The sequence below is a fragment of the Salvelinus fontinalis genome, chromosome 38, assembly GCF_029448725.1.
Source record: "Salvelinus fontinalis isolate EN_2023a chromosome 38, ASM2944872v1, whole genome shotgun sequence".
Classification (NCBI taxonomy): domain Eukaryota; kingdom Metazoa; phylum Chordata; class Actinopteri; order Salmoniformes; family Salmonidae; genus Salvelinus; species Salvelinus fontinalis.
The window spans coordinates 3,739,328-3,766,951 of NC_074702.1; the positions used below are offsets into that span (position 1 = coordinate 3,739,328).

A 27,624-nucleotide genomic window follows, 5' to 3' on the forward strand; every position below is an offset into this window, starting at 1 on the left:
AGGAAGAGATTCCATGATGAGACCTCTGAAGAGAACACAGCCCAGGACAGTGCAGCAACAGTGTTTCGGAACACAGTGTTTTTTACTGCTATGGAAAACATCATACTTGGACACTAGGTTCCACACCACTGCAAAATTGTAGAATCATTTTCTGCTGTTCTGAAAGTTGGGCAGATAAGTGAGGATAAAGTCCCTTCTGTGTGCCAATCACTAATCATGAAGTGTTCCTGAGATCTTACACCTGAGTTTCAACATGAAGTAAGACACCTGAACACTGTATATGCTGCCACTTTTCCCCCTAACTTGTCCCTTCTTGGTCTCCTGAATGCAATTTGTAAGATGCAGCTGCAAAGCATTTTTGGAGAAGTGTGCATTGCTTTACTTATATTTTCCACACTGCCTGTGACTGTTGCTGGTGGCGAGGGAGCTTTCAGTAAGCTTAAACTGATCAACTATTTGAGATCCACTATGTCCCAGGACAGGCGTTGCAGTCTTTCCATGCTGTCTATTGAAAGTCAGTTAGTTAGAAAGCTGGACTTCAAAGACTTGATCAGGGACTTTGCTGGCAAGAAGCCTCAGCGCTGGGCTCTTGGTAAGGCTGAGCAAGGGCCAGTGATAACTGTTAAATGGCATGGCTATGGATATTGGATCACTACACACATGATGTCCACAGGCTGAGAACAAGACTGAGAACAAGATAAATCTGGATTGCCATAACATTTGTTGTGCACAATCAAGACCCCAAGTGGAAGAAACCTATTGATTTGGTGACCTCTTGACCTTTCCTCTGGCGCCACCATCAGGCCTTTTCATTTCTATTTTCATTTTGTTTTTAATTTCCACTTTTACAGCTGTTTATTTTCTAGTTTGTATGTATACTTAGTTCAACAATCTGCTGCGGATTGTATTTTGTTTGTTATATCATTCTATAGATGATAATGTTAATTTATTTTAATTGAAGAGGTTAATGTATATTTAAGTTATATTTATTTTAAGTTATTCATTCATGTTAAGAGAATTTTCCATTCAAGATTTCTACCATTAACATTACATTTAGACTGTAAAAGATGGCCTTTAGCACATTTCTTATAGAGGGTATCAGTCTTGCATCATAGAGTGAATTCCACTGTATGCAGAATGTTACATGTCTGCACAGTGTTATATTTGCACAGCTCGCTGTCAGTAAATATCGTACAGTAAATATTGGACTACAAGAGAGTTGCAAGCCTGCAAAGGTAGAGTTATTTAAAGCTTTGAATGGGTCGATTGGCTTCTGGAGGTGTGTGGTTACAGAAACCGTGCAGGGTTGGTGTGGCCTGTGGTGGTGGGGCCCAATGTGCTAACTTTTCATGGGGCCCAAAATCTGCGACTGGAACGAATTGCAAAAATCTCTGAAGTTGGAGACTTTTATCTCCCTCAACAACTTTAAAAATCTGCTATCCGAGCAGCTAACCGATCGCTGCAGCTGTACATAGTCCATCTGTAAACTACCCACCCAATTTACCTACCTCACCCCCATACTGCTTTTATTTATTTACTTTTCTGCTCTTTTGCACACCAGTATCTCTTCTTGCACATGATCATCTGATGATTTATCACTCCAGTGTTAATCTGCTAAATTGTAATTATTCGATTTATTGCCTACCTCATGCCTTTTGCACACATTGTATATAGATTCTTTTTTCTCTACCATGTTATTGACTTGTTTATTGTTTACTCCATGTGTAACTCTGTGTTGTTGTCTGTTCACACTGCTATGCTTTATCTTGGCCAGGTCGCAGTTGCAAATGAGAACTTGTTCTCAACTAGCCTACCTGGTTAAATAAAGGTGAAATAAAAAATAAAAATCCCTGGCTGCGCCCCTGATGTGAGGTGACAAAGGCTGCATTTAGACAGGCAGCCCAATTCTGATATTTGTTCAACTAATTAGTGTTTTGACCAATCACATCAGATCTTTTCACATCAATATCTTTTTCAGAGTTGATCTGATTGGTCAAACCAAATATCAGAATTGTGCTTCCTGTGCTATAAAAATACAGCCCAGAGAGAACCTATTTTTAGGCTGTTGAAATCAATATCCAATGGTTTAAAGGGTGTAAATGGACTTGGTTTGGAGTTTAACACATGCAGTATAGCCGAATACAGTTGTCATCATGTTAATGTTCTGATTAAACATCCTCAAATATGTATTTTATTCTGGTTATTTGTTTTTATTATGGCATTGGGGAGTGGGGACACTGAGCCAGCAGCCTGCCCTGCACCCAGCCAGTCTGTCACCATCATCACCATCATATTGAAATCAAAGGTCAGAGCTCAGAGGAATAGATCTGCTTCAGATTGACTGGAGTTCAGAGGTCTCTTCAGTCTACTGAATACTTCCACTTTAAGAAGGCGGCTCCGTCGCAGTGTGTTTATACGATCCCAGAAGTAGCACCACCACCACATGGAAAACGATACTGTGTTTTTAATTCAACATGGCGAAAGCATATGCCGCTCTTCCAGTGGATACATTTGACAAACTTTAATGGTGTCTATAGTTGTGCGTTTAGACAAGATGATCGAAAGTTGATATTGTTCCTGTGCTCCTGTCTGACTATTTTTACACCACTGCCAGTGAGTGGAGCTACAGTAAATGCGGCAACATACGGCGCGCAGGGAACCGCCAGGGAAAGGAACCGCGAGAAGTGAAAGCGTGCTGGAACGTTAATCATACAAGAGGAGTAATTTAGAAAACGGAAAAGAGATATAAACAGTGTTAGTTCGTACCAAAGCAGCGAGTGAGAGTAGCCTACGCTACGTGACATAGTGAGATGGACGGACTACGGGGGACGGGCTGTGAGCGCACCTCGACTGACCGCGAGTGAACAGACCGAGCCTGAAGCGGATTGGGATGGCAGCATCCAGCAACTCAAGCCTTTCGGGTTCATCAGTGTCTTCTGGTAATGGCCCTAAATTAAAATATTTTGTTTGAAACAAATAACAAACAATTTACAATATGTTATTCGGCCTTAACATTTTATTATTTGTTAGGCTTATCAATGATAATATTATCACCCTTGTTATTCTCTCTCTATTCAATATTTATTGCATAATACAATTAATATAGGGGCTTGAGAGTTAACCGTGTCATAGTTGGCATGCATGAATTTCGTTTGTGATACACATTATGTAACTTTAAAAAAAATATCGATCTGTGCTTAATTGACAGACATCACCCAATAAGTCACGACGACAGTCGTCTACGTTCGCATCTATAATAATTCATTTCATGCCTCCTCTCATCTCTTGCTCTCTTTCACATCTGCCGCCGCTGAACATAGAATGATACACGTTCCACTTTCAAGAGCTTGATTGACAGTGACATACCAGTCTAGTCGTTCGCAAATAGAATGTGTTTTTATGTATTTTAACGCATACCTTCTTGCGTCTGGTTTCAGTGAGGAATCATCTTGGATAGGAAGTGAACGCCTCTCTCAATGAACAGGCTGAGATTGTAGGGTTGGAATGGTCATTGATGTACATGTTTTTGTTTGGATAACTACCATTCAATTCTCAATTGTCCCCATAATCCTTGTCGACTGGCCATTGTGGCCACTGCTATATTATGTTGGTAGGGGCACCAGGGATGGGGTCCCTCTAACTAAATCTACCATTTTCCCATCATGCCTCCATGAAGACTGGGGCTTGATGTGACATTTCAAAAATACTTGTTTATTCCCAGTAAAACATTTTGAAGTTGGTCACTAGTTGGCAAGATGCCATGTATGCTGTGTTCTGGTTGTCTTTAGATACCTATAGAAGATGTCTAGAAGATTCTCTGGGTTTCTTCTTAACAAACACCACCTTGCCCTGCACAGTTGACTGTTCCTATTGATGGTTTGTGAGACAAGCAACATATGCTTCACTATGGTGGATTTTATTTTAGGGGTGACTTTTCCTCCGGGTAGACAAAGACATAACACACACACTCTCCCTCTCCTGGCTATTAAACTACTAGAATAACCGCTTCTCCACTGAGACACACACACATACACACACACACACACACACACACACACACACACACACACACACTGGCGTGGCCTCCACATTAACCAACAGTGTGATAGGGTTGTTTGTACTTTATACCCTGACAAACATGGGCACCACACGTTTATCTATACTGTGTGTTCAGGAGGAGGCTACAGCCAGAGACTGCCCTTTCACACTCAGTTATACTGTGTGTTCAGGAGGAGGCTACAGCCAGCGACTGCCCTTTCACACTCAGTTATACTGTGTGTTCAGGAGGAGGCTACAGCCAGTGACTGCTGTTTCACACTCAGTTATACTGTGTGTTCAGGAGGAGGCTACAGCCAGCGACTGCCGTTTCACACTCAGTTATACTGTGTGGTCAGGAGCAGGCTACAGCCAGCGTCTGCTGTTTCACACTCAGTTATACTGTGTGTTCAGGAGGAGGCTACAGCCAGAGACTGCCGTTTCACACTCAGTTATACTGTGTGTTCAGGAGGAGGCTACAGCCAGAGACTGCCCTTTCACACTCAGTTATACTGTGTGTTCAGGAGGAGGCTACAGCCAGAGACTGCTGTTTCACACTCAGTTATACTGTGTGTTCAGGAGGAGGCTACAGCCAGAGACTGCTGTTTCACACTCAGTTATACTGTGTGTTCAGGAGGAGGCTACAGCCAGAGACTGCTGTTTCACACTCAGTTATACTGTGTGTTCAGGAGGAGGCTACAGCCAGAGACTGCTGTTTCACACTCAGTTATACTGTGTGTTCAGGAGGAGGCTACAGCCAGCGACTGCTGTTTCACACTCAGTTATACTGTGTGTTCAGGAGGAGGCTACAGCCAGCGACTGCTGTTTCACACTCAGTTTGTTTGAGCAGCTGTGGCACTTTTCCAGGTCATATTCTGAACATCAGTCTTTTCCTATCCTCTACATGATTGACTCAGGTTAAGATAAGTGTGACCAAAAGTTACAGAATGTACAGTGGGTGGGAGTAGCACTAGTCTTTGATCCTATTGCTGCTGGGTCGTCGTTGTCAGAGTGAACATGTGAAATGATGGCCTGTATTTATTTAGTGTCTTCTAATCCCCTACCCAACCACACCACCATACCATACCATAGTCAAATTACCCAGAAGGCTCTGCTGCCCATGGGAGCCAGACACAATGTTTATATCCCAAATGGTACCCTATTATCTATGAAGTGCACTACATAAGGAATAGGGAGCCATTTGGGACGTAGACGTTCCAGCCTCATACAGGCTGTCTGTGCTGACTTCATACTTCACAAGACATTATCTCATGAGTACGTTGCCAAAAGCACTGGATTTACCACTTGACCACTGCATCTTTTTTAAGGGGAAAGTATTTTCTGACTGTGGTGTGGAGGCTTGTCATTATTGTTAGGCTCTCGATATAATTACCAGACGTTACGAGGTGCTGTGCTGCCAGGGACAGAGGGCCTGTCACACATGGCTATCATTATCTTCCTGGAGAGCTTTCTGGCTGACAGAGACATTTGAATAATCTTTTCTATGAGGCGTATGACTCCATTTGCATCCCAGATGACACCATGTACCCTATACAGTGCACTAATTTTGATCAGTGCCCATAAGGATTTGGTCAAAAGTAGTGCACTATATAGGGAATAGGGTGCCATTTGTGATGCAACCTCAGAAATGAATCTGTGAACACAACACGTTCTGTTTCATATTAGCCCCTCGATTTCCTGCTGCTGCCGTAAACAAATGTTGCTGTGATGCTGCTGTCTTCAGCTGTTTCTACGTGACCGTAGTCTCTAGTCTGCAAGCCTTAATTGACTAGACCGTCCTCTCTCGGTGGAGACACAGCGGTTGAATGAGGAAACTACAGTACATGAGCGAGGTCGGTCCAGCCAATCAAGACTTGACTTTGAAGTTATTCTTCATGAAACTACCAGGATGGACAGAAAGACATCCCGCTGTAGGATAATACCAACAATGTTTATCCATCCTGCTGTAGGATAATACCAACAATGTTTATCCATCCTGCTGTAGGATAATACCAACAATGTCTATCCATCCCGCTGTAGGATAATACCAACAATGTTTATCCATCCTGCTGTAGGATAATACCAACAATGTTTATTCATCCCACTGTAGGATAATACCAACAATGTTTATCCATCCTGCTGTAGGATAATACCAACAATGTTTATCCATTCCGCTGTAGGATAATACCAACAATGTTTATCCATCCCGCTGTAGGATAATACCAACAATGTTTATCCATTCTGCTGTAGGATAATACCAACAATGTCTATCCATCCCGCTGTAGGATAATACCAACAATGTTTATCCATCCCGCTGTAGGATAATACCAACAATGTTTATCCATCCCGCTGTAGGATAATACCAACAATGTTTATCCATCCCGCTGTAGGATAATACCAACAATGTTTATCCATCCCGCTGTAGGATAATACCAACAATGTCTATCCATCCCGCTGTAGGATAATACCAACAATGTTTATCCATCCCGCTGTAGGATAATACCAACAATGTTTATCCATCCTGCTGTAGGATAATACCAGCAATGTTTATCCATCCTGCTGTAGGATAATACCAACAATGTTTATCCATCCTGCTGTAGGATAATACCAGCAATGTTTATCCATCCCGCTGTAGGATAATACCAACAATGTTTATCCATCCCGCTGTAGGATAATACCAACAATGTTTATCCATCCTGCTGTAGGATAATACCAACAATGTTTATCCATCCCGCTGTAGGATAATACCAACAATGTTTATCCATCCCGCTGTAGGATAATACCAGCAATGTTTATTCATCCCGCTGTAGGATAATACCAACAATGTTTATCCATCCTGCTGTAGGATAATACCAACAATGTTTATCCATCCCGCTGTAGGATAATACCAACAATGTTTATCCATCCTGCTGTAGGATAATACCAACAATGTTTATCCATCCCGCTGTAGGATAATACCAGCAATGTTTATTCATCCCGCTGTAGGATAATACCAACAATGTTTATCCATCCTGCTGTAGGATAATACCAACAATGTTTATCCATCCCGCTGTAGGATAATACCAACAATGTTTATCCATCCTGCTGTAGGATAATACCAACAATGTTTATCCATCCTGCTGTAGGATAATACCAACAATGTTTATCCATCCTGCTGTAGGATAATACCAACAATGTTTATCCATCCCGCTGTAGGATAATACCAACAATGTTTATTCATCCTGCTGTAGGATAATGGAAATCTGGGTAATACAGTTTTGGAAGAAGATTAGACCATTGATGAAAAGCCGTTTCCCAGGCCCTGACTTGCACTGTATATTATACTCCAATGGAAAAAAACAAGAGATTAGTGATATATTTCACAATCATTTTCCCTTCCCCTGGATAAAAAAAAAGAATTGTGGCCGTGCTTGTGCTGTGCACTGATCTGAGAGACGACTCCTCCGCATTCCTGGCACAGGAGAGCTGAGTAGTGTGTACCACCAGCACACTGTTAGTCACACAGCTCTCAGCAAACACTCTGCCCTACTCTGGCTGGGAATAAATGGAGGGATACAGGATGAAAGTGTATCTTGTCTTCTGTCCTAGCCCTGCAACCACACCGTTGGATAGTAGTAGAGGCAGGATTTGTGTCTCATAGGGTGCATCCCAAATGGCACCCTGTGCCCTATGTAGTGCCCTGGCCCACCAGTGCACTATATAGAAAACAGTGTGTTAATTGTGACGCAGACACAGTCTTGTAAAGGAAGAGAGCCGTCTGTTCTTCAACATCATTATCCTGCAGGTGTTTCTGTCCCACTCTGTTCTGCATCACATAAGCATTCACATGTGGAGTGGAAGCTGTTACTAGTCATGACTAGTCAGGCTTCAGGACAGTACTGGTGTCAACAGATAAGGATATTTAAAAAAAATCACATTGTAGTAACTTTAGCAGGTTCTCACCCTCGAAGTGACTTAAAAAATACAAACTAAACAGTTGTCTGTTTTTATGAAAACATAAAGAATGTCTCCATACAGAGATGGTGAGTTGTTTAATTCAACATGCGTCTGCTGTCTTTCTCTCCATTCATTATTAATTAGAAACCCTGGTTCCCTCAGTGGCTTCCATCATGCAGCCAGGGAATCACATGACCAAACAATGAAGCCTGGCCTGGTGCTAACCTAACCAGAACACTGTGTTTCCCCCCTAACTGATGAAGCCTGGCCTGGTGCTAACCTAACCAGAACACTGTGTTTCCCCCCTAACTGATGAAGCCTGGCCTGGTGCTAACCTAACCAGAACACTGTGTTTCCCCCCTAACTGATGAAGCCTGGCCTGGTGCTAACCTAACCAGAACACTGTGTTTCCCCCCCCCTAACTGATGAAGCCTGGCCTGGTGCTAACCTAACCAGCACACTGTTTCCCTCCTAACTGATGAAGCCTGGCCTGGTGCTAACCTAACCAGCTCACTGTGTTTTCCCTCCTAACTGATGAAGCCTGGCCTGGTGCTAACCTAACCAGCACACTGTGTTTCCCCCCTAACTGATGAAGCCTGGCCTGGTGCTAACCTAACCAGAACACTGTGTTTCCCCCCCCCCTAACTGATGAAGCCTGGCCTGGTGCTAACCTAACCAGCACACTGTGTTTCCCTCCTAACTGATGAAGCCTGGCCTGGTGCTAACCTAACCAGCACACTGTGTTTCCCCCCCCTAACTGATGAAGCCTGGCCTGGTGCTAACCTAACCAGCACACTGTGTTTCCCCCCTAACTGATGAAGCCTGGCCTGGTGCTAACCTAACCAGCACACTGTGTTTTCCCTCCTAACTGATGAAGCCTGGCCTGGTGCTAACCTAACCAGAACACTGTGTTTCCCCCTAACTGATGAAGCCTGGCCTGGTGCTAACCTAACCAGCTCACTGTGTTTCCCCCCTAACTGATGAAGCCTGGCATGGTGCTAACCTAACCAGCACACTGTGTTTCCCTCCTAACTGATGAAGCCTGGCCTGGTGCTAACCTAACCAGCACACTGTGTTTCCCTCCTAACTGATGAAGCCTGGCCTGGTGCTAACCTAACCAGCACACTGTGTTTCCCTCCTAACTGATGAAGCCTGGCCTGGTGCTAACCTAACCAGAACACTGTGTTTCCCCCTAACTGATGAAGCCTGGCCTGGTGCTAACCTAACCAGCTCACTGTGTTTCCCCCCTAACTGATGAAGCCTGGCCTGGTGCTAACCTAACCAGCACACTGTGTTTCCCCCCTAACTGATGAAGCCTGGCCTGGTGCTAACCTAACCAGCTCACTGGGTCTGCAGTCCGAAGGGTTTTCTAACCCACTAAACTGTTATTTATTACGGATCCCCATTAGTCCCTGCCAAGGCAGTAGCTACTCTTCCTGGGGTTTATTATGGATCCCCTTTAGTTCCAGCCAAGGCAGTAGCTACTCTTCCTGGGGTTTATTATGGATCCCCTTTAGTTCCTGCCAAGGCAGCAGCTACTCTTCCTGGGGTATATTATGGATCCCCTTTAGTTCCTGCCAAGGCAGCAGCTACTCTTCCTGGGGTTTATTATGGATCCTCATTAGTTCCTGCCAAGGCAGCAGCTACTCTTCCTGGGGTTTATTATGGATCCCCTTTAGTTCCTGCCAAGGCAGCAGCTACTCTTCCTGGGGTTTATTACGGATCCCCTTTAGTTCCTGCCAAGGCAGCAGCTACTCTTCCTGGGGTTTATTATGGATCCCCTTTAGTTCCTGCCAAGGCAGTAGCTACTCTTCCTGGGGTTTATTATGGATCCTCATTAGTTCCTGCCAAGGCAGCAGCTACTCTTCCTGGGGTTTATTATGGATCCCCTTTCGTCCCTGCCAAGGCAGCAGCTACTCTTCCTGGGGTTTATTATGGATCCCCTTTAGTTCCTGCCAAGGCAGCAGCTACTCTTCCTGGGGTTTATTATGGATCCTCATTAGTTCCTGCCTAGGCAGCAGCTACTCTTCCTGGGGTTTATTATGGATCCCCTTTAGTTCCTGCCAAGGCAGCAGCTACTCTTCCTGGGGTTTATTATGGATCCCCTTTCGTCCCTGCCAAGGCAGCAGCTACTCTTCCTGGGGTTTATTATGGATCCCCTTTCGTCCCTGCCAAGGCAGTAGCTACTCTTCCTGGGGTTTATTATGGATCCCCTTTAGTTCCTGCCAAGGCAGCAGCTACTCTTCCTGGGGTATATTATGGATCCCCTTTAGTTCCTGCCAAGGCAGCAGCTACTCTTCCTGGGGTTTATTATGGATACCCTTTAGTTCCTGCCTAGGCAGCAGATACTCTTCCTGGGGTTTATTATGGATCCTCATTAGTTCCTGCCAAGGCAGCAGCTACTCTTCCTGGGGTATATTATGGATCCCCTTTAGTTCCTGCCAAGGCAGCAGCTACTCTTCCTGGGGTTTATTATGGATACCCTTTAGTTCCTGCCTAGGCAGCAGATACTCTTCCTGGGGTTTATTATGGATCCTCATTAGTTCCTGCCAAGGCAGCAGCTACTCTTCCTGGGGTATATTATGGATCCCCTTTAGTTCCTGCCAAGGCAGTAGCTACTCTTCCTGGGGCCCAGAAAAATTAAGGCAGTTATACAATTTAAAAACATTACAACACATTCATAACAGATTTCACAACACACTAAGACTCTCAGCGTGCGCACACACACACACATTTATTCACACTTGTGTACGTGTGATTGTGCATACCTGTGTGTGCATCTGTGTGCACACACATCTGTGCATACCTGTGCACGCAAACACACACACACACACACACACACACACACACACACACACACACTTACTTGCTGTCTGGATATGCTTGTTTTAGAACAGTTTGATGCACAGATGGTCTCCCTACAGGGGCTGTGCTATATCCCTGTGTGTGTGTGTGGCCATATGTTTAGTTGGGTCTAGCTGTCCATATGGATAGTGGTGATGTTGACAGGAGCGTGGCGTCTCTTTCTGTGAATAGGCGTGTTCCAGGGTGATTCCACACCAGCGGGAGAGGATTCTAATGTAAAAGCATATTAAACATCCTTCCTCCCAATTAAGTTTCCATGTGAGAATTCCCAGAACAATCTGAGATACCTAAAATATTTTCCGCTCACATGGAATCTACATTTTGTTCAATCTTGCTGGAGCACAAGTCCTCTCAGTGGAGAACATCTTTGCTAAGCTTGATCTTTATTCATCTCTTATTCTCTTTGCTTCCAAAACAAACACCCGGAGAACACACACACACACACACACACACACACACACACACACCGCTGTAATTATTTTGTAAAATTCCTCCAGTGACTGGTGAGTAACGGAGGGCAACACAATTAATATCCTGTCTGTCTCCTGATGGGGCGACCCTTACCCTCCAGCTACTGTGTGTGTTCTCTCTCTTCCTCCACAACACACAGGCTGCAGGAGTTCAACTTTCCCTATTTGAAATTCAGTCTCTAACCAGTATATCTTCTTCAGCTTTCTCAAACCCTTTCTTAGGCCTACGCATACAGCACACTCCACCAATCATGTCATATTATTTAAGCGTGTTATAACAAGTCCTTATCTTGTGCTTTGCCAAATGTGGCATAGCCCTTATGCCATCCATTTAATGGTGACGGGCTCCTTTAGAGTAGTATGCGTCAGCTCAGGGCCTGCCCTGAAGGACCTCACACCCCCAGACAATACCCTTCCAGAATAACCAGTTATTAAAAAGAGAGCATTCTCCAAATGATCCGCAGTAGAATCATTCATTTTGATTGCTCGCCAGAGCAGAGACACAATGACCAAGCTTCTGAGTTTCTGTAAATGGGTTTCTGTAAATGTAAATGTAAACTAGTAAATGGAGCTGGAAGGCCAGTCAATTTTCTATAAATCAAGCCGTGTTCTGAAGTGCCAGGGTTTTGAGTTGGGGAAAGTTTGTCCATAAAGTCTCTCTTCTGAGTGCTGTTTCTAGATCTATTGAACAAAGGCTTTGTGACACATCCACTGTAGACATACAGTATGGTTACTTCCCTAATGGCTCCCTATTCTCTCTCTAGTGTGCTACTTTATACCTGGGCCCATAAGGGAAGTGTAGTGAATTGGTTGCTATTTGAGACATAAACTAGATCCTTTGAACAAAGGCATTTGGTTTTTATCAGTCAGATGTAGGACGGTAGACAGAGTACAGTATGTCTGCTTCCCAAATGGTTCCCTATACCCAACCCTAGCTTCATGACCACATCCTGGTTCAACCCTCACCCACAACCCTAACCCTAGCTTCATGTCCACATCCTGGTTCAACCCTAACCCTAATCCACAACCCTAACTCTAGCTTCATGACCACATCCTGGTTCAACCCCCATCCACAACCCTAACCCTAGCTTCATGACCACATCCTGGTTCAACCCTAACCCTAGCTTCATGTCCACATCCTGGTTCAACCCTCATCCACAACCCTAACCCTAGCTTCATGTCCACATCCTGGTTCAACCCTAACCCTAATCCACAACCCTAACTCTAGCTTCATGACCACATCCTGGTTCAACCATAACCCTAGCTTCATGACCACATCCTGGTTCAACCATAACCCTAGCTTCATGACCACATCCTGGTTCAACCATAACCCTAGCTTCATGACCACATCCTGGTTCAACCATAACCCTAGCTTCATGACCACATCCTGGTTCAACCCTAACCCTAGCTTCATGACCACATCCTGGTTCAACCCTCATCCACAACCATAACTCTAGCTTCTTGACCACATCCTGGTTCAACCCTAACCCTAGCTTCATGACCACATCCTGGTTCAACCCTCATCCACAACCCTAACCCTAGCTTCATGACCACATCATGGTTCAACCATAACCCTAGCTTCATGACCACATCCTGGTTCAACCATAACCCTAGCTTCATGTCTACATCCTGGTTCAACCCTAACCCTAGCTTCATGTCCACATCCTGGTTCAACCCTCATCCACAACCATAACCCTATTTTCATGACCACATCCTGGTTCAACCCTAACCCTAGCTTCATGACCACATCCTGGTTCAACCCTCATCCACAACCCTAACCCTAGCTTCATGACCACATCATGGTTCAACCATAACCCTAGCTTCATGACCACATCCTGGTTCAACCATAACCCTAGCTTCATGACCACATCCTGGTTCAACCCTAACCCTAGCTTCATGACCACATCCTGGTTCAACCATAACCCTAGCTTCATGACCACATCCTGGTTCAACCCTAACCCTAGCTTCATGACCACATCCTGGTTCAACCCTAACCCTAGCTTCATGACCACATCCTGGTTCAACCATAACCCTAGCTTCATGACTACATCCTGGTTCAACCATAACCCTAGCTTCATGACTACATCCTGGTTCAACCATAACCCTAGCTTCATGACCACATCCTGGTTCAACCCTAACCCTAGCTTCATGACCACATCCTGGTTCAACCCTCATCCACAACCCTAACCCTAGCTTCATGACCACATCATGGTTCAACCATAACCTTAACTTCATGACCACATCCTGGTTCAACCATAACCCTAGCTTCATGTCCACATCCTGGTTCAACCATAACCCTAGCTTCATGTCCACATCCTGGTTCAACCCTAACCCTAGCTTAATGGGTCCCGTGTGGCTCAGTTGGTAGAGCATGGCGCTTGCAACGCCAGGGTTGTGGGTTCAATTCCCACGGGGGGCCAGTACAAAAAAAATAAAATAATGTATGAATGTATGTACTTGTAAGTCGCTCTGGATAAGAGCGTCTGCTAAATGACTTAAATGTAAAATGTAAATGTCTTAATGACCACATCCTGGTTCAACCATAACCCTAGCTTCTTGACCACATCCTGGTTCAACCCTAACCCTAGCTTCTTGACCACATCCTGGTTCAACCATAACCCTAGCTTCATGACCACATCCTGGTTCAACCCTCATCCACAACCATAACCCTAGCTTCATGTCCACAACCTGGTTCAACCCTCATCCTCATCCACAACCCTAACCCTAGCTTCATGTCCACATCCTGGTTCAACCATAACCCTAGCTTCATGACCACATCCTGGTTCAACCATAACCCTAGCTTCATGACTACATCCTGGTTCAACCATAACCCTAGCTTCATGACCACATCCTGGTTCAACCCTAACCCTAGCTTCATGACCACATCCTGGTTCAACCCTCATCCACAACCCTAACCCTAGCTTCATGACCACATCATGGTTCAACCATAACCCTAGCTTCATGACCACATCCTGGTTCAACCATAACCCTAGCTTCATGACCACATCCTGGTTCAACCCTCATCCACAACCATAACCCTAGCTTCATGTCCACAACCTGGTTCAACCCTCATCCTCATCCACAACCCTAACCCTAGCTTCATGTCCACATCCTGGTTCAACCATAACCCTAGCTTCATGACCACATCCTGGTTCAACCATAACCCTAGCTTCATGACTACATCCTGGTTCAACCATAACCCTAGCTTCATGACCACATCCTGGTTCAACCCTAACCCTAGCTTCATGACCACATCCTGGTTCAACCCTCATCCACAACCCTAACCCTAGCTTCATGACCACATCATGGTTCAACCATAACCCTAGCTTCATGACCACATCCTGGTTCAACCATAACCCTAGCTTCATGTCTACATCCTGGTTCAACCCTAACCCTAGCTTCATGTCCACATCCTGGTTCAACCCTCATCCACAACCATAACCCTATTTTCATGACCACATCCTGGTTCAACCCTAACCCTAGCTTCATGACCACATCCTGGTTCAACCCTCATCCACAACCCTAACCCTAGCTTCATGACCACATCATGGTTCAACCATAACCCTAGCTTCATGACCACATCCTGGTTCAACCATAACCCTAGCTTCATGACCACATCCTGGTTCAACCCTAACCCTAGCTTCATGACCACATCCTGGTTCAACCATAACCCTAGCTTCATGACCACATCCTGGTTCAACCCTAACCCTAGCTTCATGACCACATCCTGGTTCAACCCTAACCCTAGCTTCATGACCACATCCTGGTTCAACCATAACCCTAGCTTCATGACTACATCCTGGTTCAACCATAACCCTAGCTTCATGACTACATCCTGGTTCAACCATAACCCTAGCTTCATGACCACATCCTGGTTCAACCCTAACCCTAGCTTCATGACCACATCCTGGTTCAACCCTCATCCACAACCCTAACCCTAGCTTCATGACCACATCATGGTTCAACCATAACCTTAACTTCATGACCACATCCTGGTTCAACCATAACCCTAGCTTCATGTCCACATCCTGGTTCAACCATAACCCTAGCTTCATGTCCACATCCTGGTTCAACCCTAACCCTAGCTTAATGGGTCCCGTGTGGCTCAGTTGGTAGAGCATGGCGCTTGCAACGCCAGGGTTGTGGGTTCAATTCCCACGGGGGGCCAGTACAAAAAAAATAAAATAATGTATGAATGTATGTACTTGTAAGTCGCTCTGGATAAGAGCGTCTGCTAAATGACTTAAATGTAAAATGTAAATGTCTTAATGACCACATCCTGGTTCAACCATAACCCTAGCTTCTTGACCACATCCTGGTTCAACCCTAACCCTAGCTTCTTGACCACATCCTGGTTCAACCATAACCCTAGCTTCATGACCACATCCTGGTTCAACCCTCATCCACAACCATAACCCTAGCTTCATGTCCACAACCTGGTTCAACCCTCATCCTCATCCACAACCCTAACCCTAGCTTCATGTCCACATCCTGGTTCAACCATAACCCTAGCTTCATGACCACATCCTGGTTCAACCATAACCCTAGCTTCATGACTACATCCTGGTTCAACCATAACCCTAGCTTCATGACCACATCCTGGTTCAACCCTAACCCTAGCTTCATGACCACATCCTGGTTCAACCCTCATCCACAACCCTAACCCTAGCTTCATGACCACATCCTGGTTCAACCATAACCCTAGCTTCATGACCACATCCTGGTTCAACCATGACCCTAGCTTCATGTCCACATCCTGGTTCAACCATAACCCTAGCTTCATGTCCACATCCTGGTTCAACCCTAACCCTAGCTTAATGACCACATCCTGGTTCAACCATAACCCTAGCTTCTTGACCACATCCTGGTTCAACCCTAACCCTAGCTTCTTGACCACATCCTGGTTCAACCATAACCCTAGCTTCATGACCACATCCTGGTTCAACCCTCATCCACAACCATAACCCTAGCTTCATGTCCACAACCTGGTTCAACCCTCATCCACAACCCTAACCCTAGCTTCATGTCCACATCCTGGTTCAACCCTAACCCTAATCCACAACCCTAACTCTAGCTTCATGACCACATCCTGGTTCAACCATAACCCTAGCTTCATGACCACATCCTGGTTCAACCATAACCCTAGCTTCATGACCACATCCTGGTTCAACCCTCATCCACAACCATAACTCTAGCTTCTTGACCACATCCTGGTTCAACCATAACCCTAGCTTCATGTCCACATACTGGTTCAACCCCCATCCACAACCATAACCCTAGCTTCATGACCACATCCTGGTTCAACCATAACCCTAGCTTCATGACCACATCCTGGTTCAACCCTAACCCTAGCTTCATGACCACATCCTGGTTCAACCCTAACCCTAGCTTCATGACCACATCCTGGTTCAACCCTAACCCTAGCTTCATGACCACATCCTGGTTCAACCATAACCCTAGCTTCATGACCACATCCTGGTTCAACCCTCATCCATAACCCTAGCTTCTTGACCACATCCTGGTTCAACCATAACCCTAGCTTCATGTCCACATCCTGGTTCAACCCTCATCCACAACCCTAACCCTAGCTTCATGACCACATCATGGTTCAACCCTAACCCTAGCTTAATGACCACATCCTGGTTCAACCATAACCCTAGCTTCATGACCACATTCTGGTTCAACCCTCATCCATAACCCTAGCTTCTTGACCACATCCTGGTTCAACCATAACCCTAGCTTCATGACCACATCCTGGTTCAACCCTCATCCACAACCATAACCCTAGCTTCATGTCCACAACCTGGTTCAACCCTCATCCACAACCCTAACCCTAGCTTCATGTCCACATCCTGGTTCAACCCTAACCCTAATCCACAACCCTAACTCTAGCTTCATGACCACATCCTGGTTCAACCATAACCCTAGCTTCATGACCACATCCTGGTTCAACCATAACCCTAGCTTCATGACCACATCCTGGTTCAACCCTCATCCACAACCATAACTCTAGCTTCTTGACCACATCCTGGTTCAACCATAACCCTAGCTTCATGTCCACATACTGGTTCAACCCCCATCCACAACCATAACCCTAGCTTCATGACCACATCCTGGTTCAACCATAACCCTAGCTTCATGACCACATCCTGGTTCAACCCTAACCCTAGCTTCATGACCACATCCTGGTTCAACCCTAACCCTAGCTTCATGACCACATCCTGGTTCAACCCTAACCCTAGCTTCATGACCACATCCTGGTTCAACCATAACCCTAGCTTCATGTCCACATCCTGGTTCAACCCTCATCCACAACCCTAACCCTAGCTTCATGACCACATCATGGTTCAACCCTAACCCTAGCTTAATGACCACATCCTGGTTCAACCATACCCTAGCTTCATGACCACATCCTGGTTCAACCCTCATCCATAACCCTAGCTTCTTGACCACATCCTGGTTCAACCATAACCCTAGCTTCATGTCCACATCCTGGTTCAACCCTCATCCACAACCCTAACCCTAGCTTCATGACCACATCATGGTTCAACCCTAACCCTAGCTTAATGACCACATCCTGGTTCAACCCTAACCCTAGCTACATGACCACATCCTGGTTCAACCCTAACCCTAGCTTCATGACCACATCCTGGTTCAACCATAACCCTAGCTTAATGACCACATCCTGGTTCAACCCTAACCCTAGCTTCATGTCCACATCCTGGTTCAACCATAACCCTAGCTACATGACCACATCCTGGTTCAACCCTCATCCACAACCCTAACCCTAGCTTCATGACAACCCTAACCCTAGCTTAATGACCACATCCTGGTTCAACCCTAACCCTAGCTTCATGACCACATCCTGGTTCAACCATAACCCTAGCTTCATGTCCACATCCTGGTTCAACCATAACCCTAGCTTCATGTCCACATCCTGGTTCAACCATAACCCTAGCTTCATGTCCACATCCTGGTTCAACCATAACCCTAGCTTCATGACCACATCCTGGTTCAACCATAACCCTAGCTACATGACCACATCCTGGTTCAACCATAACCCTAGCTTCATGGGAACAGGGTGCCACTTGGGTCCCACACTGAATATGCACCTCAAAGCTCTCTCACAGTGACTGTATGGAAATTGCTAATGATGACAACAAAACATTCAGTGTGGTTGACGTGGGGATCCAGTGGACCAGTCACTCACTCAGACTAAACTTACTGTGACGGTCATTGTCTGGTTGGTTCCAGACAATGACAGTAGGCAGGTTTGGTCTGCCAGTGAGTTGTTGACTATAAATATAGTTCACTACTGAGAGTGAGAGAGCACAATGACACACCCCTCCATGCACACCTGGCTCTTCTTGACTCTCTCAGGTGGGCCTGTGGAAGCCATAGGGTAGTTAGCATGCAGCCTGTCCCCTGGGGGGGGAACAGCATATTGACCCCTAGATAGATGTCCCTGGCTCTCCTTGACCCTCTCAGGTGGGCCTGTGGAAGCCACAGGGTAGTTAGCATGCAGCCTGTCCCCTGGGGGGGGAACAGCATATTGACCCCTAGATAGATGTCCCTGGCTCTTCTTGACTCTCTCAGGTGGGCCTGTGGAAGCCATAGGGTAGTTAGCATGCAGCCTGTCCCCTGGGGGGGGAACAGCATATTGACCCCTAGATATATTTCCCTGGCTCTCCTTGACTCTCTCAGGTGGGCCTGTGGAAGCCATAGGGTAGTTAGCATGCAGCCTGTCCCCTGGGGGGACAGTGGGTTGACCCCTAGATAGATGTCCCTGGGTCTTTTTAAATGAACTCTGTGTGTCTTTCACCTTTTTAATGTGATTCATTGTTCACACATGCAGTTACTCCAGCTGTCAGTGAGATCCTTCCACCGGGAACAGTAGAGATGTGTGAGTCTTGTGATGCATTAAGGACACGTTCCATCATTCTACCTGCTGCAGTATTACAAGCTACATTTACACAATGATACCTGACTAAGTGTCTGTAAGGTAGCAGAAGACACTACAGTAGGTTTCTACGTTTCTGGATTAGTTGTCATGCACAGCCTTGCCAGCCTAGATCCATAGTATAGCCATACTAATTCATTAGATATGCTTGTATACTGTAACAGTACATGACTATGTCAAGGTACTTATGGTGCATATAGTAGGTAGTATATTATGCAGGAGGAAGTTGTACCAACGAATGAGTTACCAAGGGAACACAGTGGGCATGATGACAGAGTACAAGGAGTAAGAAATTGTGGTTACATTTTCCTTCACTAAACACAAACCTCAACCGTCCATGCAATTAAAGTAGCACTTTTCCCCTTAGGTTACAGCAGATCTCATGGGTATTGGGCTGGAAATTGCATTTTCACATTTTCTAATTTGTGTTGCCCTTCTTGGGTAATGAATAGTGTGTATCATCATCATGGCATAATGCTAGCCTGGTGTTTATAAAGATGGATCTATCTGTGAAGAAGGGATATATCCCTGGGCTGCACCAGGTACTATAGATCTGTTGTGTGGCAACCTTGGCAGCATCCCAAATCGTACCCTATTCCCGACATAGTGCTTTTTTTGTCAAAAGTAGTGCACTATGTAGGGAATAGGGTGCCATTGGGACATAACCTGTTAACTAAAATAATAAGGTGGACATGTGCTGATGTTCCTTGAAGCAGGGAGACTGAATAAAACTCTATTCACTCACTGAGCAATGAGTATCTCAAGAGGCTTCACAGTGTGAATAAACCCTGTGTATAATTCTGCTAGTCTAGCAGAATAACTAGACTGAGACGTAAACAACCCTGAAATAACCATGGTGATGAGTTCATAACCCATTCAGAGTGAATGGAACTGGGACGCAGAGAGACAGACAATTCACCCAAGAAAGAATAAAACGGTTCTATTTGCCTGTTGTCTAACCACTTTAACTCTCTTCTGTCTAGTTCTGAACTGTCTCTCTGTCTGTGTCTGTGTCTGTGTCTGTGTCTCTGTTTGTGTCTCTGTCGGTGTCTGTCTGTCCGATTTAAGGGCTTTATTGGCATGGGGAAACATGTTTGCCAACGCAAGTGAAATAGATACTTTTTTATATTAACAGTAAACAAGACACTTACAGAATTTCCAAAAGAATAAAGACATTTCAAATGTAATGTGTGTGTATATATACACCATGATGTGAAAATAGTTAAAGTACAAAAGGGAAAATAAATAAATCATAAATATAGGTTGTATTTACAATGGTGTTTGTTCTTCACTGGTTGCCCTTTTCTTGTGTCAACAGTTCACAAATCTTGCTGCTGTGATGGCACACTGGTATTTCACCCAATGGATATGGGAGTCTGTCTCTATCTTTTTTGTCTGTCTGTCTTTCTCTCTGTCTCTCTGACCCTCCTCCTGTGTTGTCGTTTCAGATCCTGAGGATTACCAACCGCCCATATGGAAGTCTTACTGTAAGTATCTAAAGTACTGTTTATCCACTGTAAAGTCATTGGTTGTCGATGAGGAATGTGGAACGTTAGAAGCCTAGTCATCATGGCCGCCAGGCTGCTGCATGTCACTACAAAGGACTTTTATATGTGAAGGATATTAAAGCAGAAATACTTGAATCTGTTACAGTTAGTGTGTACAGTAAGGCTTCTTGGGACGCGCCATGCTTCAGCACAGCTTCCTGTTACTTCTCTTCTCCAGTCTTCTAACACTTGCTGAGAGATATTTTTAGAGCTCACCAGTGGAGGCTGCTGAGGGGAGGACGGCTCTGTTTAATATCTGGAATGGAATGGTGTCATACATAACCATGTTCATGATACTGGAAATACTTATCTCCCTCAATAGCTTTAAGCGCCAGCTGTCAGAGCAGCTCATAGATTACTGCACCTGTACATAGCCCATTCTATAATTTACCCCAAACAACTACCTCTTTACCTACTGTGTTTATTTATTTATTTAGCCTATTTGCACCCCATTATTTCTCTCTACTTTGCACTTTCTTCCACTGCAAACCAACCATTCCAGTGTTTTTTACTTGCTATATTGTATTTACTTCGCCACCATGGCCTTTTTTTATATTTTTATTTATATATATATTTTGTTTGCCTTCACCTCCCTTATCTCACCTCACTTGCTCACATTGTATATAGACTTATTTTTCACTGTATTATTGACTGTATGTTTGTTTTACTCCATGTGTAACTATGTGTTGTTGTATGTGTCGAACTGCTTTGCTTTATCTTGGCCAGGTCGCAATTGTAAATGAGAACGTGTTCTCAATTTGCCTACCTGGTTAAATAAAGGTAAAAATAAAAAAATACCATTCACTCCATTCCAGCCATTATTATGAGCTGTTCTCCCTCAGCAGCCTCCGCTGGAGCTCACTATGTCTTCATGTTCGTGGAAGACAGCCTGTGTGTGTCCGTGGAAGACGTCCAGGTCTTGCTGGTTGACGTGAGTTGTCCTGACTAAAACAAACTCACAGTCAGGAGTCTGCCTCCTCCCGCATGGAAAGTCTGTTGTGGGGAAGATTCAGTACAGAGACTTAACCTGTTACACTACTCCCAATGCTGTTACATCACAATGAGGAAACGGCACTACTCCCAATGCTGTTACATCACAATGAGGAAACGGCACTACTCCCAATGCTGTTACATCACAATGAGGAAACGGCACTACTCCCAATGCTGTTACATCACAATGAGGAAACGGCACTACTCCCAATGCTGTGTTACATTACAATGAGGAAACGGCACTACTCCCAATGCTGTGTTACATCACAATGAGGAAACGGCACTACTCCCAATGCTGTTACATCACAATGAGGAAACGGCACTACTCCCAATGCTGTTACATCACAATGAGGAAACGGCACTACTCCCAATGCTGTGTTACATTACAATGAGGAAACGGCACTACTCCCAATGCTGTTACATCACAATGAGGAAACGGCACTACTCCCAATGCTGTTACATGACAATGAGGAAACGGCACTACTCCCAATGCTGTTACATCACAATGAGGAAACGGCACTACTCCCAATGCTGTTACATGACAATGAGGAAACGGCACTACTCCCAATGCTGTTACATGACAATGAGGAAACGGCACTACTCCCAATGCTGTTACATCACAATGAGGAAACGGCACTACTCCCAATGCTGTTACATGACAATGAGGAAACGGCACTACTCCCAATGCTGTTACATCACAATGAGGAAACGGCACTACTCCCAATGCTGTGTTACATTACAATGAGGAAACGGCACTACTCCCAATGCTGTGTTACATTACAATGAGGAAACGGCACTACTCCCAATGCTGTTACATGACAATGAGGAAACGGCACTACTCCCAATGCTGTTACATCACAATGAGGAAACGGCACTACTCCCAATGCTGTGTTACATTACAATGAGGAAACGGCACTACTCCCAATGCTGTGTTACATTACAATGAGGAAACGGCACTACTCCCAATGCTGTGTTACATTACAATGAGGAAACGGCACTACTCCCAATGCTGTGTTACATTACAATGAGGAAACGGCACTACTCCCAATGCTGTGTTACATTACAATGAGGAAACGGCACTATTCCCAATGCTGTGTTACATTACAATGAGGACACGGCACTACTCCCAATGCTGTGTTACATTACAATGAGGAAACGGCACTATTCCCAATGCTGTGTTACATTACAATGAGGAAACTGCACTACTCCCAATGCTGTGTTACATTACAATGAGGAAACGGCACTACTCCCAATGCTGTGTTACATTACAATGAGGAAACGGCACTACTCCCAATGCTGTGTTACATTACAATGAGGAAACGGCACTACTCCCAATGCTGTGTTACATTACAATGAGGAAACGGCACTATTCCCAATGCTGTGTTACATTACAATGAGGAAACGGCACTACTCCCAATGCTGTTACATCACAATGAGGAAACGGCACTACTCCCAATGCTGTGTTACATTACAATGAGGAAACGGCACTACTCCCAATGCTGTGTTACATTACAATGAGGAAAAGGCACTACTCCCAATGCTGTGTTACATTACAATGAGGAAACGGCACTATTCCCAATGCTGTGTTACATTACAATGAGGAAACGGCACTATTCCCAATGCTGTGTTACATTACAATGAGGAAACGGCACTACTCCCAATGCTGTGTTACATTACAATGAGGAAACGGCACTATTCCCAATGCTGTGTTACATTACAATGAGGAAACGGCACTATTCCCAATGCTGTGTTCATCACAAGGAGGAAAGAGTTTTCGGCAAAGACTGTCTGTCTCTTCTAATCCTGTTTCGTCCAACATTCTTAGGATGCGTTCTCAAATGGCACCCTGTTCCCTATTTTTAAAGCATTACTTTTGCACTAAATATGTAAACATGTATAATTTTGTGTTCACCAATAAAGCTGTGTTTATAAAAGTAGTGCACTATGTAGGAAATAGGGTGCCATTTGGTACACACACTTAGTGTCATGCACATTCTTATTGCATCACATGAGTATAGTATAATCTTTGTCTACAGTAATGCCCTTTAGAATAGGTACATTACAGACAATAGGCCTAGTGTCCCCAGCTCAGCTATGATATGTTATACTGTGGCAGGCTTAACCGTAGATAGATTTTCTCCATTCCATTTTCAACAGTTTCACTGATTTACACCGAGCACTCAGTCTAAGTACCCTTCATCCATGATGGCAGCTTGGCTCAGTGCTGCTGCTGCATGTGTTACTGTGCTACTCTGCCTGCATCCCGAATTAAACCCTATTTACTGTACTACTTGGCTCTGGTCAAATGTAGTGCACTATGTAGGGGTATAGGGGGACTTTTGGGATGCATACTGTGTCTCCCCATTTGTGTCCCAGTACTAAGATTTAATAGTCACTGTTCATATCCTGCACTAAGGCCCTAGACTACAGTTATGTCCCAAATGGCACCTTATTCTCTATTTAGTACACTATGGGCCCTGATCTAAAGTAGTGCACTGCATAGGGAATAGGGTGCCATTTGGGATGTCTCCCTCTGTGAAATATCCATTGACATTCACACAGAGGGTTTGGTGATGTATGGGACCTGTCATATAAACCACTGAGAGACATTAGCGTGTGGATATCTTCGACTTAGCTAACAGCTCCTGGTGTTCCTCCTGTTCCTTGTTGACTTTGCTCTGAGTTGGGCTAATAGTGAGCCAGCCATCTTTGAATCATACTGTCAGTGGCCATATGCTGCATGTCCAATATTAGAGCAACTATAACCTTCTAATGGACAGTTTTAACTCCTCAGAATCTAGTGCCACTCTCAAGTCCTGCTGGGAACACTGCACGCAAACATGTTCCATGGTTAAGAATAGTGTTGTACATGTAGCATGTGACAGTGAGCTGCAAGAGGAGTGCATTGGGACGTTATTAATAATTGTGTAACTCAAATGATTAGACATCTGCTTGAACATATATCGCAAGGCCAGTAACTTGTTAAGTGGCTCGATTATCTTGGCAAAGGAGGAATGCTCACTCACAGGGATGTAAACAAATCTGTGCACCAAATTTGAGAACAATAAGCTGGACCGGCCTGGTAGCTGTGGAGTGAAAATGGGACTTAAAGGAGATGAATACATTGGGGATGGCTGTACTGTAGTGGTACTGTATGTCCAGCTGATGACTCCATACAGTGCATGAATGAATACGTTACTAAACTTTATTGTCCCATAGGGATATAATGCATGAATTACTGTCTCCGTGTGTGTGTGAAGCGGTCTACAGTCTACGTAAACAGAGCTGAAGGAGGTCCGTTTGTGTTGCTGTCTTTGTTCGTCTGAATTTTTGGAACTCGACGCGAAACGGACCACCGTCAGCTCAGTGTCCGTAGACTGTGTTGCTCCCTTAAGGCTGTGTAACTCTCTCACAGCGGACACATCGTGGCCTCAGTGTCCGTAGACTGTTTTGCTCCCTTAAGGCTGTGTAACTCTCTCACAGCGGACATATCGTGGCCTCAGTGTCCGTAGACTGTGTTGCTCCCTTAAGGCTGTGCAACTCTCTCACAGCGGACATATCGTGGCCTCAGTGTCCGTAGACTGTTTTGCTCCCTTAAGGCTGTGTAACTCTCTCACAGCGGACATATCGTGGCCTCAGTGTCCGTAGACTGTTTTGCTCCCTTAAGGCTGTGTAACTCTCTCACAGCGGACATATTGTGGCCTCAGTGTCCGTAGACTGTGTTGCTCCCTTAAGGCTGTGTAACTCTCTCACAGCGGACATATCGTGGCCTCAGTGTCCGTAGACTGTGTTGCTCCCTTAAGGCTGTGTAACTCTCTCACAGCGGACATATCGTGGCCTCAGTGTCCGTAGACTGTGTTGCTCCCTTAAGGCTGTGTAACTCTCTCACAGCGGACATATCGTGGCCTCAGTGTCCGTAGACTGTGTTGCTCCCTTAAGGCTGTGTAACTCTCTCACAGCGGACATATCGTGGCCTCAGTGTCCGTAGACTGTGTTGCTCCCTTAAGGCTGTGTAACTCTCTCACAGCGGACATATCGTGGCCTCCGTGTCCGTAGACTGTGTTGCTCCCTTAAGGCTGTGTAACTCTCTCACAGCGGACATATCGTGGCCTCAGTGTCCGTAGACTGTGTTGCTCCCTTAAGGCTGTGTAACTCTCTCACAGCGGACATATCGTGGCCTCAGTGTCCGTAGACTGTGTTGCTCCCTTAAGGCTGTGTAACTCTCTCACAGCGGACATATCGTGGCCTCAGCAGTGCAGCCGTTCTAATACTGCATACTATGCTTTTTACCTGACAGTCCATGTTTGTCTCTAACAGTGTACCGGCTCCAGCAGGAAGCTCCTCGGCCCAAGAGGATGACCTGCCCTCAGGAGGTCAGCACTGTACCTCTTTAAACATTAAGCTACACCCCCATTGTCTACCCTTCTCTCAAAGTGTCTCAGAATCATCAGGGAGGCAACCATATAGACTACAGTGTTCTGTGATCGGATGCCTGATCTGTTGTGATAATGTAACCAACATACTGATAAACTAATCATTTACCACATTGTCCTTTTCTTATCTCTAATCTGACACCGAATGGTAAAGAGGTCAGGCAATTGGCAGGATGAGCGAGGGAGAGTCACCCAGAGCAAACTAGAATGCCATTTGGCCCTTAACAGAGAGTACACAGTGGCAGAATACCTAACCTGGATCTCAAGAGAAGACAGGCTATGTGCACACTAGCTACAAAATGAGGTGGAAACTGAGCTGCACTTCCTAACCTCCTGCCACATGTATGACCATATTAGAGACACACATTTCCCTCAGATTACACAAACTCACAACGAATTCGAAAACAAATCCAATTTTGATAAACTCCCATATCTATTGGGTGAAATACCACATTGTTCCATCACAGCAGAAAGATTTGTGACCTGTTGCCACAAGAAAAGGGCAACCAGTGAAGAACAAACACCATTGTAAATACAACCTATATTTATTTCCCTTTTGTACATCAACTATTTGCACATCATTACAACACTGTGTACATATACTTAATATACCATTTGAAATGTTAATTATTTTACTTTTGTGAGTGTAATGTTTACTGTACATTTTGTTTATTTCACTTGCTTTGGCAATGTAAACCATATGTTTCCCATGCCAATAAAGCTCCTTAAATTGAAATGACATAGAATTGTCAGAGAGACACAGACATCCTTTATGAAACGTTTATCCTTCAATCTAAACAGGTTGTTAGATCTCTTGGCCAAGCCATTGAAGTGACCTTTCAACTGACTATGTCTCTGTCAGCCAATGTATCTTGTCTCTCTCCTCTGGATTTACAGATGGAGACCAGACCCAAATATTACGGCAGAGAGTGAGTAGTGGGACTTACTTTGATTTTTCATCCATGTTCTAATACAGCTTCTGGGGAGGCTGGCTCTAGCTGTGTGATTTATCATTAATGTCAAGCTTTACATGTGCTTAGGTTGTTGAAGGTGTGTGTGTCCCTGTGTGTGCAAGAGGATGGGGATAATTGAGTGTTAAATCCAGAGGGACAGGGACAGAGACATCAAGGTCCGTAGACAAGGCCACAGCATTGACAGGAGACTTGTGGCGGCATTGACAGGAGACTTGTGGCTCTCTCAAGGTTCCATGGCATGCTATCGAGAGAGTGTGCAGATGAGCTACTGGGAGGAGCAGACGGGGCTTACCTCGTCAGAGAGAGCCAGAGACAGCCAGGGACACACACCTTGGCCTTAAGGTACTGTACACAGTACACACACACATTTACTTACTAAATATACACACCGTGTAAAAAACGCTCTCCCCACAC

The 27,624-nt window shown here is 45.0% G+C and overlaps 1 protein-coding gene across 2 annotated transcripts in view; it reads left to right on the forward strand.

The window, feature by feature from the left end:
- The first annotated feature begins 2,342 nt into the window (after positions 1 to 2,342).
- LOC129838102 (beta-chimaerin-like) overlaps positions 2,343 to 27,624 on the forward strand; it is a 46,361-nt gene continuing 21,079 nt past the window's right edge. Inside the window, exons 1-5 of one of the 2 annotated variants that reach the window (XM_055904824.1) lie at positions 2,343 to 2,939; positions 20,715 to 20,753; positions 26,121 to 26,176; positions 27,134 to 27,165; positions 27,439 to 27,552. In XM_055904824.1, the coding sequence (XP_055760799.1) occupies positions 2,891 to 2,939; positions 20,715 to 20,753; positions 26,121 to 26,176; positions 27,134 to 27,165; positions 27,439 to 27,552 (290 nt within the window). In that variant the 5' untranslated portion in view covers positions 2,343 to 2,890. The remainder of the gene's footprint in view (positions 2,940 to 20,714; positions 20,754 to 26,120; positions 26,177 to 27,133; positions 27,166 to 27,438; positions 27,553 to 27,624) is intronic. The other variant, XM_055904825.1, reaches the window with a different exon arrangement.